Here is an 18,737-nt window from a genome sequence, read left to right on the forward strand (position 1 = left end):
AACTTGACCAAAAAAATACCATGGAAAAACATTTCAAGACTCAATGTAACATTTCCGTATTTTGCAACCAGAAATACCCGTGTTCCTCGAAGCCCTTCAAGTTTTTACGTCGGCGACATCGCTTCGTAGGCGGGGAGCGGCAGCCATTTTGTTGTTTACGTTGTTTACCAACAAACTGCTAATGTAGTTCGTTGTAACTGTTATATATTTTTCGTTTTTGTATTATATTTTTATTTTCAAACGAACCTGTTATTGGGGCAACCTGTTGGTTCGAGATTAATAAAAAAAAAAAAAAAAAAAAAAAAAAATAAAATAAAATAAAATAAAAACTCTAAAACTGATGACGTTCATCGTGCATATCTCGACGTTTACCGTAAAATATCACGGCTGATATATAAAGTTTACGTTGAACGTCACTAGGATCATAGAGAAACATAGATAGAGTGGCAACGGGTATTGTTTAAGGTGTGAAGCGGTTACGTAACCCATCCATGTTCGCCTCGCCTCAGGTTGCTCTCGCCTCTCTTTTCCGAAGAGTGCCGACCATGAATCCTTCGGTAATTTTCGGATTTTCGCCAATTGTTAAGCGAAAGTATGTTCGGCAAAGTTTGTGTTGTTGTTGTCGTGTGGTGCTCAGAAGAATTGACGTGCTGGCGAAAACGGGAGTGTTTTGAGCTTCAGGAAAATGAGTTTTACCGTTTTAAAAATTCCTCTCATATTTTTATGAATATATAATGAGTGTGTTTGAACCAAATTTGAAAGTCTTTTATCAATACTGTCTGGTTTTACTCAATGGTTTACGGTCAGTCATACCCTCTTTTAGACGTGCGTCGAGGAAGGACATGTTTATGAAACTGCTGGCGTGTTATGTTTTGATTGGCGTGAAGCAGTGTTTCTGGCCTGAGAGCTCACAAAGTAACTATGGTTGCTACGCGACTGGCAGTACGATGCCATCTCGTCGTATTTTTCGCATAATCTAGTGTAATTATCAACCACAAACAAAGCCTGAAAAAAGTTTAACACCTTTGGAGCTCATATTAATATGAAAAGCCAATAGTCTACCGAGACAACCATGGAACAAAAAAGGCATGCAAGCGTTGCGACTCTGTCTATGTTACTCTGTGCTAGGATGTAGCAATATGGGCATGGGTATATGATAAAGATGCATATCATGTGTACAAGAAATCTAATTTTGGAATTTCACTGAAAATGTACATCAACTATACATGGGAGTCTACCAGGAAACTATGAATAATTTGTTTCCAATACAAAAAAACAGGAACCTGTGTATTTATATACTCCCAATTATTAATATTAATGTACTTGATTAGACTAGGGTGATTACAAATGGATATGTGTGCAACAATTTGGATTTTAGAATTTCACTGAAATGTTCATTCACTGTACATGCAGTCTGTTGCGGAGACTATGAATAATGTTTTTCCAATACAAAACTATCTAAATCTCTGTATTTATAGACGTTTGATAATCCATTTTGAAGTACTTAGTCAGACTAGGATAGTTAGTGTTTGATATGTGTGCAAGAAATTGGATTTTGGAATTTCACTGAAATGTTGATTCACTATACATCGGAGTATATGAGAAAACTATGAATAATATTTTTACAGTGCTAAACTAAATTTGTGCTCTTAAAGGTGTTTGATAATTGATACAAATGTACTTGATTCAAATAGGGTATTTTAAAGTTCAGTTGTTAACAACAATTGTGATATTGGAATTTCACCTAAAAGTATTATTTAATTTTTCATGGTATACTAGTAGTCTACTGGTAACTGTTAAATAATTTCCCTGATAAAACTTGCCATATCCCCAATATGTAAGTAAAAGGAATTGTTCTTTACCCTCAGTGAGCTCGATTTACAATAAGACAAGCCTCAGAGTTGCCAAGTCAAGATATTTATGTGACAGATAATTATACTTTTGTTCAGATTTACAAGCAAATGACATCAGAGAATGAAATCATGCAGCGAATCATTTTTATCTCCCAGAATATTTCTGAACCGTGAAACTGCCTTTTGACGGGACGGATACTTATGAAAACAAAATGATCCCCCTCTCAGCTGTTTGAAAAATACATGACTCTCTTTGCAGTTTTCAAATTTGGGTGACCCCTTAGATTTTACCGGCAGACCCCCGGTCGTAATAGCTGAACACTCCCTTATGTCAAAGTTAGCTCTCATAGGTCTGTGCTACAGTGACACTTTAGGTTCTTTACAAAGGAAATAATGTTTGAATGACGTTTGTGTGTTCTGACTTTACTTATGGATCTATTTGGAGTTCTACTGAAACTGCTTGATGACATGGTATATGTTTGTATAGCAATGCTGCCATAGAATTTTAACATTTTTTAACGAAAATAATAAGACCTACTAAACAGGACTGCTATAGGTTCATGCAGTTATCACGTTCACAAAAGCTTTGCCATGCACTTACTGCAATGACGTTCATCTAGATTTGAAAACGTTTCAGAGACATTATTTGTTAATACTGCAGCAAGTTGTTGCAACAACACGCCGATTCGCGTTCCATCATTTTCGTTGCTGATAGCTGCTAAGCTGGTGATCTTGCAATGCACCATTACAATTGAATATGTTTTATTTCAATTTGTTATTGCGGGTGGGTTCTGTTGCCGGAATATTTCACCTGTGCATTTGCTTGTCAACACGTTTTAGCACTAATTTGGGAGAATTGGATCTTCATATTGTTCAAATTTCTCAAAAGTGTTAGGTGCCGTATAAGTGAATGTTGCAATATTACAAATTACTCATAAAACAAGTGTGTAACTTAAAAAGAAAAGCAGATTTAGCTTACATTTGCAGATTAAAAGACATTAATTCACTATCCTATTATCCACTTAGTTCCAATCGTGTTTGTCACACCCATGGTACTTTGTGACCCTCGGGTCACAAAATCAATTTCTCACATATCCAAATATCGTTGATAATGACGATATGTCTGTTTCTGTCGAATGTTTTACAGTACATGCCGATGTGCCGCCAATATTGCACGAACAAGCACACATCACCTTTAGTTGCGAATTGCGAATTGTTAAGCGGGCAGTGAAATAATGTTTTGTGACTCAATCAAATGCCGAACATGTACTGCGTATTGTTGAAAGCAACAATTTTTATTTGAAATTTAAGAACCGAGATAAAATGAAAATATTCACATCTATCATATGGGCTACTAATACAGGTCAGTTTTGAATTCGGTAAACATCTTACTTAAAATGACTTCGCCACAAATAGCAAACAGAAAACTATCAGATACATGGGATAGATATTTAGTCGTTTGTTGTTTTCATTTATATAATTCTAGAGATGTAATCAAAATGCAAGCCATGTATACCATTACGTGGTATTCCAACCAATAATGGTAGAGTATAATGCTATCCCATGAAAAAGTCTAACCCCTAATTCCAGACAATGTGTTTGACAGTTACGTAGCATAGACAAGGCATTTTATACACGGTCGGCAAAACTGATAACACTGAAAATACGAAATTATATATCCGTCGAACGACAGTTTCTTATTATGCTCGACATTTCAAGATCGTTGTAATCTTAATGTAACGGAAGTCCTCAGTAAACTGAGCGCTACTAGGTTGCACACCAACGCCTTCAGCCTTGGCACTATAGGGAACTGGTCTTAAATATTCGACTCGCTCACTCATTTGAGTATTTCAGTTCATTCACGAGATTGATCATCGGTTGTCTTGTTGTTTAGTTCTTTGAATTCTGCGGTAAAGAATCTCTGCAAAAAATGAAATTACTGAAGTTGTAATGTTATGGATATCCGGAAGTAATGTATTAAAAGATAAACAGAAATCAGTCAATACAAATAATAACAATACTACATGTTGTATTCCTATAAATTTGTACTGGAGATGTTACAAATGAAAGAAGAATGCAAAGGACAACAGGCGATGTGACATTGGGAGAACGTACTTGAGAACTATTCGCTGGTGTCCTAAACATACGATCGAAGTCAGTCATGAGTTGGTCTGGTGTTGGGCGCTCGTATCTCTCTTCATGCCAACAGCGCTGCATAATCTGGTATCTACGAGAAATGAAACATAACAGTCTGCGATAATAAAAATTCTTATGCCGTGTGTAGGCACAATGGTATAGTATTAGTGCTCTTAAATCCTTATAGGTGCTGAGAGTAGTGTTGGTGGCGGCATGGAGCTAGAGTGTGGGTGGTTGGCTTATGCTAACTACGTATTTAATGTATATTTCTATTGGTAGAAGAACTACTTTCCCCTGAGGAACAATAGTGCAGTTGTATTAGATAAAAGACAAAACCTGTCATGTTGATTACGATAAAAACCCTATCAATTGATTGACTATCAGTCTAACGACGTTGGCATCTTGGACATACCAGGCTAGAAAATCAAAGATTAGAAGCCAAGATCACTCACGCTGTAGTTGTACATCCCTCTGGTTTCACAGGTCTACCGCCTTTTTGTAAATACTCAAGTAAATCTCCTACTGGAACATTCATCAATGGAGAACCACCTTAAGACCAAAATGGAACATAAGACATTGAATCAGATGGAACTACCACACACTTGGTGCGATTGACAGTTTTAGCTTTTTCACGTACGAGGGACTACTTTCATTTGTGTATGATGAGTCTGGGAACTTACCTAGTGAACCTATTTCCCACAGTAGTATTCCATATGACCACCTGTGATATGAATAACCAGGTACAAAATTACTATGCAACAGGACATTATAGAGTGTGAGGAACGGCACCTATACAGCAATAGGAGAACACGTGATTCATATTTCAGATGAGAAGTAATACTGGAAAGTAATAATTACAGAACATTCCAATTGTGTAACAAACATTATTGGTAATTTGAAGGCAAAACCAAAAATGTTTCGGGAAGGCTCATCGATACAGACGGATGTTCATGTAATGCTATCATCTTTAGCACACTGATGTATTCAGATTCATTGTTATTGATCACAGATTATTGAACCGACATGGATGAAGCCTCATTCATGAGTTCATTATTCGGACCTTCATCTTACCTGTCTCCTTCAAGTGTAAAGGTTCCATCAACGAGAAACTCTACAGGCATCCATCGCAATGGAAATCGACAGTGTTGATTTGCCTGAGAATATATATAAATGTTACGACAGTTACTGTGGATAAAAAGTAAATGTGATGCATGTCATCCCGGGACAACCCTCTTGCCATTAGAAGGCCCCTCTAATAGTGGAATACCTTTTACAAGGCGGACAACGTTTCAATTCCTAGGTCAAAACGTGAATAAATAAAAGCAAGCATAGAAACAAGAAAGGACAATTTAAATGGCAAAAATTTCAAATCCCATCAGCAAGAGTGAAAGATTCACTTCGAAGTCTTTCATAAACGAAAGTCACAAATAATAACAAACGTTCCTGTTACACGGCTACAGGTATACATGGGGTTTTTGTCATTGCAGTCGAACATCCACATGTTAGTGCCTTTTCGAAGGACAACAACATTTTCGTTGTTAAAAGGAAGATGCACAGATGCTTTTCACGAAGCGAAATCTATCAAAAACCCACCGACAAGAGTGAATGATAGTCACTCCTAAGTCTTTCGTAAACATCTCGTCCAAGTCCAAAATCTCCGATCTTGGCTGTGAAATCGCTAGTCAGGAACACATTGCGAGCAGCGATGTCTTTGTGCATCACACCTTTCATCGACATGAATGACAGAGCATTGGCGATGTCTCTGGCAACTTTTATCAATCGTGTTTCTGTTTCTGTGCTGAGAAATGTCAGTGATTTAAGGTAGGTCTTCAGATCACCTTCGGATGCATATTCTGTCAGTATGTATTTCGAATCTTGAAGAAAGAAAGCATTTACATAACTAAATGAATTTGCTTTTATGGTAAATAACGTTGGAAATTTTTTTGTAAACCCATGTAAAATGAACAAAAGTATGAGAACTTTGAAAACAATTCCACATATAGTTATTAAGATTATAGATCTTTTCATCGGTCAAGAACGTCTCTAGAATTCAAGACAAGCTTGACTACATAACTTAGGTAGCTGTTCTATTACATCTTGTATCTTTGTCAAATTGTTAGTGTTACAAATAGTCCAAAGCTTTTATCAATACAAATACGCTATTAATTTAGCAAGAATATTATAGTCCTACCTCCACTTATTTCAATGCCAAGAAAAGAAATAATATTAGGATGGTTTGCCAATTGCACAAGACACCGTACTTCGTTGACGAAATTTTTCCGGCTTATAGCATCTGAACGAGCTGAATAGAAACAAGAATATACAGTTCAGTAGGCGTAATATACAGTTCAGTAGGCGTAAACCCTGGCTGATTAGATACTGTAGAAGAGTCAAAAAGAGGACAAGTCAAAGTGTGGGTTACGTCTGTATATTTTTCAAAGCAGGATAGGATTTGGCCGAGGGGTTTTGACTGTGATGCCGTCGCTATGTGATTGGATGCCGTACATTGTGAGTGCGAATCCGATCGGAAATCTACACTATTAGAATCCTTTCGCCTGTTATCAAAGGAAGGTTTAGTATTGCAATAACTGGTCTTCTTCATCCTTCAATGATGATACCATGTATAGTTTTATTTGAGTTCGAGATTCCTGTACCGTGTATTCTTAGTTTAGAATATTGAATTTTGTACACGCTGTTGATAAAAAAACAATCATATGATCGTGCATGAGACCATGTCTTTACTATAACAGCTCGCAAGGTTTTCTCCTGACTTGAAACACTTTTGTCCAATAGTCGACGGAAAGGGTAAGCTTACAGGAAACATCGTGGCATGAAAAAAGCTAAAACTTAATATCACCCTGAAAATTGTTAATATATTAACTACATTTACTTGTATTGTTAGGCAGAAAATGTTCTTGTAATCAGAAACTTTAATGGAGCAGAGCGAATACAAACCATTGTGTTTAATTGTAGCAAAATACAATATACCAGAATACAATCTCTCTTCACTGGATTTCTCTATTCCCCATGGAGATGCACTGAGACAACTTAACTCAACATGAGAAATCCTATTTAAGAAGTCTAATTATTTCTGACTGTGTCTTCTTGGTTGTGACTCAATAAAATCTTTATTCATTATCTATTCTGAGACCTCATGCAGGTATTCTTATTGCATATACCCTCTTCATCGAAGTCAAACCCGTCGAAGTCGATATCGTCATCAAGTCTTTTTGAAAGATTTTACGATACCAATGATATTTGTATTTTCACTGGTTGCTTACACGGTAAAGTTGAACGTAAGAGAAAACTTGCCGCTATTCACAATGATCACAAGAGATACCTTACCTGATAGAAAACTGTTGAAAAAATCTTTATAAGCATACCATTTAAAGAACAACTTTTCATGTGCCGTAGTCTTTTGCCTTAGTAGTATGAAAACAAAAGTGTAAAAGTTGAGCGAAGGAAGTTCAAAGCTCGTGTCATTCACACGTCCCAAATTTTCTATTGATAACGGCGGCAAAAGAATTTCCCGACATCGTCACAAGATCCTATAAAAATGCGTCGGTTTATCGTATACTTTATTTTCTGACAAGTCATAAGACAGTGCACGATCATCATGGTCAAGAAAAAAAGTAATTATTAAAAACATTCTCGCTGTCGGCATGACTAACTACCGTCGCAGTCAGCTAGAACTTGGTTTGCTGTATGAACTTCGCCGAGATGCAGACAACATACACGATCGAAATGCTGTAGCCGTTGTTCAAGATGGTTGCAAAGTTGAAAGTTTGAAGGTAGCACGGATACCGGGCACGGTTAATTTCGAATATCATCGATCGTGACATGTCAGTCAACAAAAACTACTACTTGAAGACAAAGAAGAAAGCATTCATCCATTCTCCAAGAGTTGGCATGGCACAGAAATGTCACGTCGGGTTTTATTTGGCAAATAATGCAGCTGTACCTCTGCCGAATCAATCAGTCCGAGGTACTTTTTTCACCGTACATATTCACTAAAACAGACCAAATCATGCCGCTGACAAAAAAAGAAACGGCCCTTTTAATGGCCACAACAGTCTCCAAAAAGAGAACTACTCATACCCAAACTTTTTTGTGTTTGTATGAGTGTAAATTGTGTTTGTTTGATCGTGATGAAATGAGCGAATCGTACTTGATCGACAAATCCAAAAACCCGACTATCCTAAATGTTCATTTCATGGTAGCCAAATCGCATCGAAATGTTTGATTCGTACTTAATCAGATGTTGAAAAATCTGCTTATTTTGACGGTAGCAAAATGACAGTAATGAAAAGACGACATTGTACTAGATCGAGACGCTAAAATATCCGACTCTTTTAATGTTCATTTAGGTAGTGAAATCCAAGTGTAGTTTTATCGCCAGGAAATGATAGAACTGTTCCCACTTTACATGTTTCAAACCCCAACAATAGTGTGCGTATGTGTGAGGTTTGATACTTCACTTTGACACTTGTTGGTGACTTTGATAAGCTGCGTAAGATTTGTGGATATCCTTGTCTCATTAAATGACAAAGACTCTATTGTTCCAGTCAAAATTCGGGTGTACCCCTGGGGGGTCTTATAAACGAACTAACAGATAATTACGTATTGATAAAATAATCCTGGGGTCTTATAAATATCGGAGGAATATATATATATATATATATATATATATATATATATATATATATATATATATATATATATATATATATATATATATATATATATATATATATATATGTAGTTGTGTAGTTTCGACTTTAAATTTCCACGCTATACAACACTGGGGAACCTGTTATATTACAAAACACGATTCTAGTTACATATTTGCGGTTCCTTAAAACAACTCCTTCGAGAGAATAACCAGTGTAAATCTGAGGACTGTTTCTGGGAAGAAAAAAGGCCAACAGGACGGCGCACGTAAAACAAAATTCAACTGATCCGTTACCTCAGTTGGTAGAGCATCCGAACTGAATTCGGGGGACGTGGGTTGAAGTCCTACATAGGCCATTTTTTCAACCCCAAAATATTTGCAGTGTAGAGACACTCAGATGTAGTTGTGTGATTTTTCTCATTAGTTTCGAATTTAAATTTCCATACTACAGAAAAACGTGGAATTTGTCATATTACAAAACACGTTTCTAGTTATATATATATATATATATATATATATATATATATATATATATATATATATATATATATATATATATATATATATATATCGATTTATCTCCACGCGTAGCTATATGACGGATATCATAAAATTTGCTCACTCCCACTCACTTTAATATCATTTACGTCTTAGGTAAGACGAAGTGCAATCCGTCTCGATGTTGTTACTGTACAACCTTCAGTAAGAGAGATATTGACTCACTTTCACAGAGAGTTTTAGCAGCAACTACTTGTTCCCTTCCATCGATGGTCAATCGAGCTTTGTAGACTCGTCCGTACTCTCCGACGCCAATCGGCTCTTCCTTTAATATCTTCAAAGCTTTCCTCTCAACATTCCACGCTGATACTGCCTTTGGTAAATGTGCCTAGTCCGGAAAGATATAGCAAACTTTGGATAAAATAGGCGTAACAAAAATAAAGTTTAAAAAATAAAACTCTAGGGAAATAAATTTACCTGTACCTTTCATAACCTATTATCTATTGTTATTGTTGCCTACTTGAAGAATAAGTAAGGCTGAAAATTGTAACAGTTTTATCATTGTTAATAGTCACCATCTACAGGAATTTGGTTAAGGATCTTTCTCGAACATGAAGAGGCTTGGAACTGTAATTCTATATACATTATATTCTTAATATGATGTGAGCCACCAAAAAAAATCGTAATCCAGAGATTTCTCTTTGAGAGCTATTGTCTTACGACAACACCCTCCAACATTTGTGCTAAATGTTAACTATTATATCACATGTAACAGAAACTAAACTGTACACGCTTTCATTCTCATGCGCGGACATTATCAAACATCACTTAATATTCACATAAAATATGCATCTACATTGATATATCATGAATTATAGTGAGCAGCTTGCCTTTAGATAATCGTCAAACTCTTGATCGTTTCCATCTACAGGTACGTAAAGTCGTTTCTTTTTTGCAACACACGCAATCAGGATTATAAGAATGACCACTGCACTCGCTAGTATGATCCATAAATAAACAGGTAAAAATATGGTTCCAGCTGTTGGTGATAAGTTTTTAAAATGAGATTAGAATATTTAGCCGATCGAACATGTCATGTTTTTTTATAAGTTGTGCAGTTGTTATTTATTACACTTAAGGATACTTTCTTCATTCGTGAATTCGTTTGCGTTTTGGCTATGATCGGGGTGCAGTGTCATAAACGTTGGCACATTGCTAGCATGTGTGGTGAATTTCTGTATAAAACCAATTGCCATGATGGAGTGAGATAATAATAATAATAATAACTTATTTTTCTAAAGCGATTTCCATCAATAAAATATCAAACCGCTTTACAATAAAATACAAGATGAAAATACAATAATAATAAAAGTACCATAAAAATGCTCTGGTTAAAATACAACAAGTACATTAAAATACTCCATTAAAAATACAAACTCTACAATGCAACATGATACGAACATCAAAACGATGACTTAATCATTATAGTACTTTCTGAAGAGATATGTTTTCAGAGATGTTTTAAAAGAGGCAACAGATGGTGACAATCTAATTTCTTTTGGTAAGGAATTCCATAAAGTGGGAGCAGCATTAGAAAAAGAACGGTAACCAAAATGTTTCTGTTCCCAGTTCACCGGCTCCAAAATTGGTGTGAACGCTGAGCGTGTAAACCGTTTAGGAACGTGAAAACTGTGATAAGATCAGAAAGATAAGCAGGTTCTTGATCATGCAAAATTTTATACACAAAAAGAAGAATTTTGAAATTAATTCTAGCATGGATAGGCAACCAGTGAAGCTCACGTCTCACTGGTGTGATGTGTTCATGTATTTTTGTGCGTGTAACTAGACGAGCAGCAGAATTTTGAAGTAACTGAAGTTTACAGAGGTATTTGTCTTCGATACCGAACAGCAAGCTGTTGCAGTAATCGAGACGTGATGTTACAAAAGCATGCACAAGTCTTTCAGTGTTTGTGCGATCTAAAACATTTCTAATACGACCAATTCTTTGTAGAGCAAACGATGCACACTGACATAATTTCAAAATTTGAGTACTCATATCTGCACAGCAATTTAAATAAACACCAAGATCACGAACATATTTAGACGTAGTAACATCAGTGGTCCCTACTTGAAGAGATGACAGATCAACTGATTTCTTAAACTTTGAACAGAAGTGGATCACTTCTGTCTTAGCATCATTCAAAACCAACCGATTTTCAGTCATCCATTGACGAATATCATCAATACAATGTTCAACTATGAATGCTGAGTCGACAGCACACTCACATATCAGATACAACTGAGTATCATCTGCAAATAACATCAAATCCAGTGCATGTTTGATTATTATGTGTTCTAATGGTGCCGCGTATAGCGTGAAAAGTATTGGGCCCAGCCCACTTCCCTGAGGGACACCACAATCAAGATCACTTGGGGTTGACAGTATACCATCAATACACACAGTCTGAGTTCTATCACATAGGTAGGACTGAAACCAAGCAAGTGCCTTGCCCTTAATGCCAAACCTGTGCTCTAAGCGATACAACAATACCTTGTGATTGATAGTGTCGAACGCAGCGGTCAAATTAAGTAGTGAAAGAATAACTTCTTTATGACTGTCAAGTGCACGTAAAATGTCATTTTGAACTCTCAGTAAGGCACTTTCTGTGCTATGATTATGTCTGTAGGCCGACTGGTATTTAGAATACAAAGAAAACTGACTAAAATACACATCAAGTTGGATTAAAACAACTCTCTCCAGAAATTTATGCTCAAATAACAGATTAGAAACAGGCCTATAATTGGATAAAACATTTGAGTCAAGGCTGGGCTTTTTCAATAAAGGGTGAACTAGAGCTTGCTTGTACATTTTAGAAACTGTACTCGAATGAAATGAGGCATTCACTATTTTGACTAAATCATGTATTACATTAGGGAGACACAGTTTCAACAGTTTAGTCGGAATAGGGTCTAGTGCACAAGACTTAGAATTCATGGCATCAATAATTTTAATAAGACTGGCTTTGTAACAGGAGTGAACTCGTTAAAAGAATACGGTAGTGACTCATTAACCTTTTCTAAGGCCAAGGACTTTGGAAATTGGTCCCTAAGCTTAGAAATTTTGTTTGAAAAGAAGTCTGAAAAGGACTGAGCCAATTGAGTTTTATCATCATGAATTGGTAAAACTGAAGCAGAGGATTTCTTTTCACCTATTAAATGGTCAACGATGCTAAATAGTTTAGTCTGTATCAGCTGTTTCAATGCGATTCCTGTGATAAGATGCAAGTGCTTCAGTACAGAGTCTGTTATAGTTCGCACGTTTTGCCGTAAAGATCAATCTGTTTACTTCAAGCGGATTTTTCCTCCATTGCCTTTCAACTTGCCGAAGATCACATTTGGCTTCACGCAAGGTCGAGATATAAGTGAGAGAAATTTTTCGTGTAAATTTTCATCTATTTTAATAGCGCCAAAACGTGCGTGGAGGGACTGTGGAACAATGTGTCCCATACCGAAATGTAATTTTTCGGATCGGCCTTCAGAGAGACAGGATGTCCATTTTTTCTAAAAAATTTCACAATATAGTATTTGGGTTTTGCGCATCTTAAAATCCATAAACTTTCGAATATTTTACAAAACATTCTACGGAATTATTTTGCGATCAATTGAATAGGTGCAACACGTCCACACTGCGCTCCACAAGTACTTACATTTTTCGCCAAAAGCAGCTTCGTATCGCGGCTCAGCACTCCATATAATCGTTATATTCCATTGACTTGTACTGAGCGTGACTTCTAATGCCAAGTAAGAAGCCCAGGAAAAATAAATTGAGCTCAAATACTGACAGTGAGACCAACCCACTGAACTCAGAACCGAAGCTTAGCTGCAAGATGGCCGCTCAAGCTGAAGCTGTGCAGGTTCCACCAATCGACGACCGCCTGACGGAAATTCTCAACACGCTTGCCGTATTTTGTAAGAAAATTGATAAAATTACATCCGTCGAAAACCGGTTAACTGAACTACAAAAGTGTGTAGAATTTATAAGTAGCAGTTTTGACACTTTCAAGAAAGAAATCGACGACATCAACGCACAGGCAGCGCAGTTAAAAACAGAAAACGAACACCTGCAAGGGCGACTAGAAGCAACTCAACGACAACTAAGCACCACGCAAGATGAATTGCATGAACTGCAATAATACACCAGACGAAACATATTAGAAATAAGTGGTATACCTCAATATGCTGGCGAAGACACCGATGACATTGTAATCAAGTTAGCACAGGCAGTCGGTGTAACTTTATCAGCAAGTGACATTGACATTGGTCATCGTCTGCCTCGCCGGCACCAGGAAACGACGACTGAGAGAATACAACCAATGCCAATTATCGTGAAGTTCATAAGAAGAACAGTGAGAAATAACATTTACCACTCCAGGAAAAACTTAAAAGATAGGTCACCAAAACAGTTGAATCTTGATAGACATGCAACAAACAGAATATACATTAATGAAAGTCTGTCCCCAGTTATGAAGCGCTTATTTCATCAAGCAAACGAACGACGCAAACTGCTCAACTGGATGTTCGTCTGGACAAACAACGGAAAGATATACACCAGAAAAGACGAAGACTCTCAACCCATCATGATCACTACAAGCAAGGCCGTTAACAGCATAGCCTGAACTGAAAATTTATCGACAATTTAATTACGAAATCACCATGGACATAATTTCTCAGCCTTCAATTCTCAAGTGTTGTTGTGATTCACTTTCCATTGAGGATTTTAATTCAGGTAATTCACTGATGTCAGCGACCATTACTGTACTTTTGCAATAGTGAAAAACTTGAAGTATGTCTTTAAACAGAAAACGTCTTCCGTCAACTTTGATTTCTCAGGGTACAATAAAGAAAGCTTTCTGACGGATTTAAGCAACACTTCCTGGCAACCGGTCTATGATAGTACTGATCCAAACAGTGTGTACAAAGTATTTTATGACATTTATTTTAATATCGTATCAAAGCATGTACCCATTAATAAGAAGTCAAAACGAAAATACACAAGAATTCATAGACCGTGGTTGTCTAGGGGACTGCTTGCATCGATCTGGACTAAACAGAAATTGTACTCGAACATGCAAAAATTTCCAAACAATGTTGACCTTAGACGTCACTATAACACGTATAGAAATGTCCTTACAAAACTCATCAGATCAGCCAAACGAAACCATTACAAAAACAAGCTTTCTTCTGTCAGTGAAAACACAAACAAAACTTGGAAAGTTATTAACGAGATTATTAACTAAAATTCTACCAAAGGAGATGTGTCTAGGAAAATTAAAGTGGATAACGATGAGCTAGTGACTGTTAGTTCTCAGATTGCCAACATTTTCTGTGAATATTTTACAAACATTGGTCCAAACCTTGCATCTAAAATACACACAACCACAAATTTCAGTCAGTATTTGCAAGGAAATCATGCTGATTCATTCTTCTTGAGACCTGTTGTCGAAGATGATATTGCCAATGAAATCAAAGGGATGGATTCAAAGAAAGCTGTCGGGTATGACATCATTCACCCTCTTTTGGTCCAACATGCTGTTGATTATATTTCCCGTCCACTTGCACATATTATTAATTTATCTTTTGTACATGGACTTTTTCCCAGTGCTCTAAAATCTGCCAGAATTACTCCTGTTTTTAAAAAGGGTTCCCCATTGAATGTCGGCAACTATAGACCTATTTCCATTCTCCCTATTTTCAGCAAGATTTTTGAAAATTTTGTCAACCAGTTGGTCTCATTCCTTGATAAATATGACATTTTGCTGAAACTCAATACGGATTCAGGAAAAAACATAACGCAAAACTTGCTTTGGCCGATCTTGTCTCGGATATAGCTGACAAACTTGATGATGGTCACACAACTCTTGGTATTTTCATTGACCTTAAAAAGGCTTTTGATACCATAGACCATAGCATCCTTTTGCAAAAACTTGAGCATTATGGGGTCAGAGGACTTCCGCTCTCATGGTTCAAGAGCTACCTTCAAAATCGTCAACATTCCGTTGTCATAGATGGGGAAACTTCACATCCTAGACAAGTACAATATGGTGTCCCGCAAGGTTCAATACTTGGCCCAACTCTTTTTCTGATCTACATTGATGACATTGACAAATCATCTAACTTCTTCAACTTCAGACTGTTTGCTGATGATACTAACTTATATAAATTCACTAAATCACAATATACTAATCTCAACTCCATTAATGCTGAATTAAACCTGGTCAATGATTGGTGCAAGAGTAATAAACTAACCATTAATGTCGACAAGACAAACTACATGATAATTAAAACGCCTCAAAGGAGAGTTACTATAGATGGACATCTGTCAATTGATAACACTCGGATAAAGGGCGTGACATGTGCAAGGTATCTTGGAATATTAATTGACTCTAATCTCTCTTGGAAATCCCATATTAGTAATGTTATAAAAATCATCACACCTAAAATTGGAATATTATCTCGCATTCGTCATTATGTCCCTAGATCCACACTAATTCTTCTCTATAATACCTTAATTCTACCTCATCTTAGCTACTGTATAGAGATCTGGGGCAATACCTACTCTTCTCACCTTGAACCTATCCATAGGTTACAAAAGAGAATTGTTCGCCTTATTGCCTTCTCCGATTTCTGCGCCCACTCTAATCCACTTTTCCATCAACTTAAAATTCTTGACAATAAGCAATCTCTGTAAATTTTTAACTTGTACTTTCGTCTTTGATCTGAAACATAATCGTTATTCCCATGACATCACTAAATTTTTTCGACCACTTGTGCATGATTATTCTACTCGTCAAGTCCTTGCTGGAAATGTTTGTATCCCAAAACATAATCTCACACTCACACAAAATCAAAATAAGTTCGCTGCTTCAAAACATTGGAACTCACTTCCCTCCTCAATTAAACAGACAACGTCAAGACAAAAATTTAAAAAGGAGTTGAAACAAAACCTCCTCGATTCTATGGTTGATTGATTTAGTTTTTCTTCCTTCGTAATTGGTCAGACTTGATTTCTTTTCAACAAGTATTTTTCAGCTATAAATGTTGTTGTACTGTTCTTTTTATTTCCTGATTTCATCCCTTTTCCTAAATTGTGATATTCTTTGTTGCTCTGTTTCCCCACCAATTCCGATATAATATTTTTTGAAGTTATTTCTGAATATATATTTAGTATCAGAGTATGCACCGATTTTGTTTTACATGTATAATATTTTTGCAACTCTAAATACCTTCATTATATAAAATTATTTATTTCATATATTTTGTTGGGGCCATGAAGGAAGATTAGTTCTGCTGAACTATATTTCATGGTCCCCACCGATTGTACATACAGTCATTTTCATGAAATGTTAAACATTTCTTATGGTGAAATAAATTATTATTATTATTATTATTATTATTATTATTATTATTATTATTATTATTATCGCATTTCGAGAGTCATGAGTCTAAAACGTTAACACATCAGGCTTCTATGCAGTAAGAATGTGAAATCGTTACCATATATGTAATTACGACTTGGAATGAGTATAAATGCTTCTTCAATGAAATGAATATGCAAATTACAGTCAAGCCGAGGAGAGAAAATTATCATATTTAAGTACGTTATAAGTTAAATGTAAGGTCGTTCGATCGGTAAAAAGTGTTCATTATAGAGCATTGTACGCAGCTTACCAGTTTCTTCCAGTCTAGCAACAACTACTGAAAAATTGCAAAAAGCTGTGTTATTTGATTGATCCGAAGCCCACATGATGATTTTATGCTTTCCAAAACTGAATCTTTCCCCCGATTCCCGATTTGATTCCAAAACAATTGGCTGACCCGAGTTGTCACTTGATGACGGGTTAATCCATTGGAATATTGTCGAGTTGTCATCAACTTTTGCTAACACTGTTTGGTCAGTTGGACAGCCAGTGAGATTTGGAGCCTGGACGTCTGTCGAGTAAAAAAACTGGATTAATAACGCCTGCCCTTTATTTCAACGTACCCAAAAATTTCATACAATCATAGAAACATGAAGAATAAGGCCTAAAAATAATGATTATAAATTCAACAATTTAGTAAACCAATTCAAAATGTGCATAAAGGAGCAATTATTTCAAATACGTTGAAACTCAAACCTCTCACCCAAGTCGCAGATGTTTCCGGTCCATCCATCTAGACAAATACAGCCTAATGATCGATCACATCTCACGGCATGCGTACAATTGCATGTGTTGTTGCAGAAATCACCAAACAGGTTTTCTGCACAGTCTATGTAGAAAATTTATGAACATAAAGTTGTTAAAATGTACAATCTCTTGTATTAATACAACATGATTAGCAGAAGATATAAATACCTAGCATAGTATAGATTTCAGTCATATTGATAAACACATATTTCAGACTCGAAGCCACATCAGCAGTACGGTTTGATATGTTTTCATGTATACTTATATATAATCTCCCGGTATTTCGAACGAGTGATGTACAATCTCTTGTATTAATACAATATGATCAGCAGAAGATATAAATACCTAGCATAGTATAGATTTCAGTCATATTGATAAACACATATTTCAGACTCGAAGCCACATATCGCAGACGAGGGTTCCCCCAACATAGCGGCAGCTACGTTGAGGGAAACGTCAGTGTTCGATGACGTCATATGAGTGAGAAATACTAGGAGATTATATATTTATCACATGCATAGACCCACTTTTTTATTCGAATAAAATTCACTTTCCCGTGCGATGTAATTTGAGCCTTTATTATGTCAGCGTGGCGGGTGAAGTAGTACGGCTCCAGCTGATTCCGTTTCACATTCGAACGCACGTTCCTCTCGATGCGTCAGAGTAGTCTCTCGCTGTCGGATTTTCCGAGCAAAACTTGAATGGATATAGCCGTTATCATCGAGCACAAGGGAAAGGAGATTGATATAGTATCTTCAGATACATTATTTTGTTTAAAGGTAAAGTAATAATGTTTGTTTAAAGGTAAAGTAATAATGTACACACAGTGCAATGCTGCAGTCGTCATTTTTACTGCTATCTAAAAATCGTGTCAGTTCCTGACTTTGGTCATAATAAATGAATAAAACCACCATTGAACTGTATCACATCGTTCTTGTTGGTCATTTATGTAACCATACTGCACCTAGGAAAATTATATTGCTCGAAACTGGCGAGGACTGGAGGAGTACGATGCCTTATGAAGATCGTACGTTCGCATATATTCTCAGCGCCTTGGACGCTATTTGAAAGTGAGAGGAAAAGTGTATCATCATTCATCGTAATTATGAATGAAACTAAAATCATAAACAACCACAGTAAGGCCAAAGTAATTAAATTCTTTGTTTTGCGTCCACTCTAAATGGAAAAAGGTACGCGTCTAAGCGGCTGAAAAACACACACAAGAAAATTAACACAATGTAATTTGCTTGCAACAAATAAAAAATTGTAACAAAATTTTAGTTCAGAAAAGCTAAGCGGTCATGTCCTAAAATTTCCTATTCAAATACACTGTGTGTGTTTTTCATGAAAACC

At 36.3% G+C, this 18,737-nt stretch overlaps 1 protein-coding gene and 1 long non-coding RNA gene across 2 annotated transcripts; both read right to left on the reverse strand.

Annotated features, from left to right (window-relative positions):
• Positions 1–2,989: 2,989 nt before the first annotated feature.
• Positions 2,990–9,897, reverse strand: LOC139146973 (fibroblast growth factor receptor 3-like). Its single transcript, XM_070717827.1, has 9 exons — positions 9,880–9,897; positions 9,385–9,547; positions 6,181–6,291; positions 5,583–5,863; positions 5,061–5,143; positions 4,670–4,710; positions 4,442–4,538; positions 3,969–4,080; positions 2,990–3,774 (listed from the first exon to the last, which is right to left on the reverse strand). The coding sequence occupies exons 1-9, from the start codon at positions 9,895–9,897 to the stop codon at positions 3,709–3,711; spliced, it is 972 nt and encodes a 323-aa protein (XP_070573928.1). The 3' UTR covers positions 2,990–3,708.
• A 155-nt stretch (positions 9,898–10,052) lies between these two features.
• On the reverse strand, positions 10,053–17,458 carry LOC139147335 (uncharacterized). The gene is made up of 3 exons (XR_011555706.1): positions 17,341–17,458; positions 16,888–17,148; positions 10,053–10,198 (listed from the first exon to the last, which is right to left on the reverse strand). It is a non-coding gene; the product is annotated as an uncharacterized lncRNA (long non-coding RNA).
• Positions 17,459–18,737: the final 1,279 nt, after the last annotated feature.

Source organism: Ptychodera flava, chromosome 13, assembly GCF_041260155.1.
Source record: "Ptychodera flava strain L36383 chromosome 13, AS_Pfla_20210202, whole genome shotgun sequence".
Lineage (NCBI taxonomy): Eukaryota > Metazoa > Hemichordata > Enteropneusta > Ptychoderidae > Ptychodera > Ptychodera flava.

What these genes read in the sequence shown, in the direction of transcription:
- LOC139146973 (XM_070717827.1), bottom strand. An exon ending in TGGCATTGAAATAAGTGGAG is followed by an intron (nt 5,864 to 6,180) that starts GTAGGACTATAA and finishes TCTTTCTTCAAG; the next exon opens with ATTCGAAATACATACTGACA. An exon ending in GAGGGATGTACAACTACAGC is followed by an intron (nt 4,081 to 4,441) that starts GTGAGTGATCTT and finishes CATTTCTCGTAG; the next exon opens with ATACCAGATTATGCAGCGCT.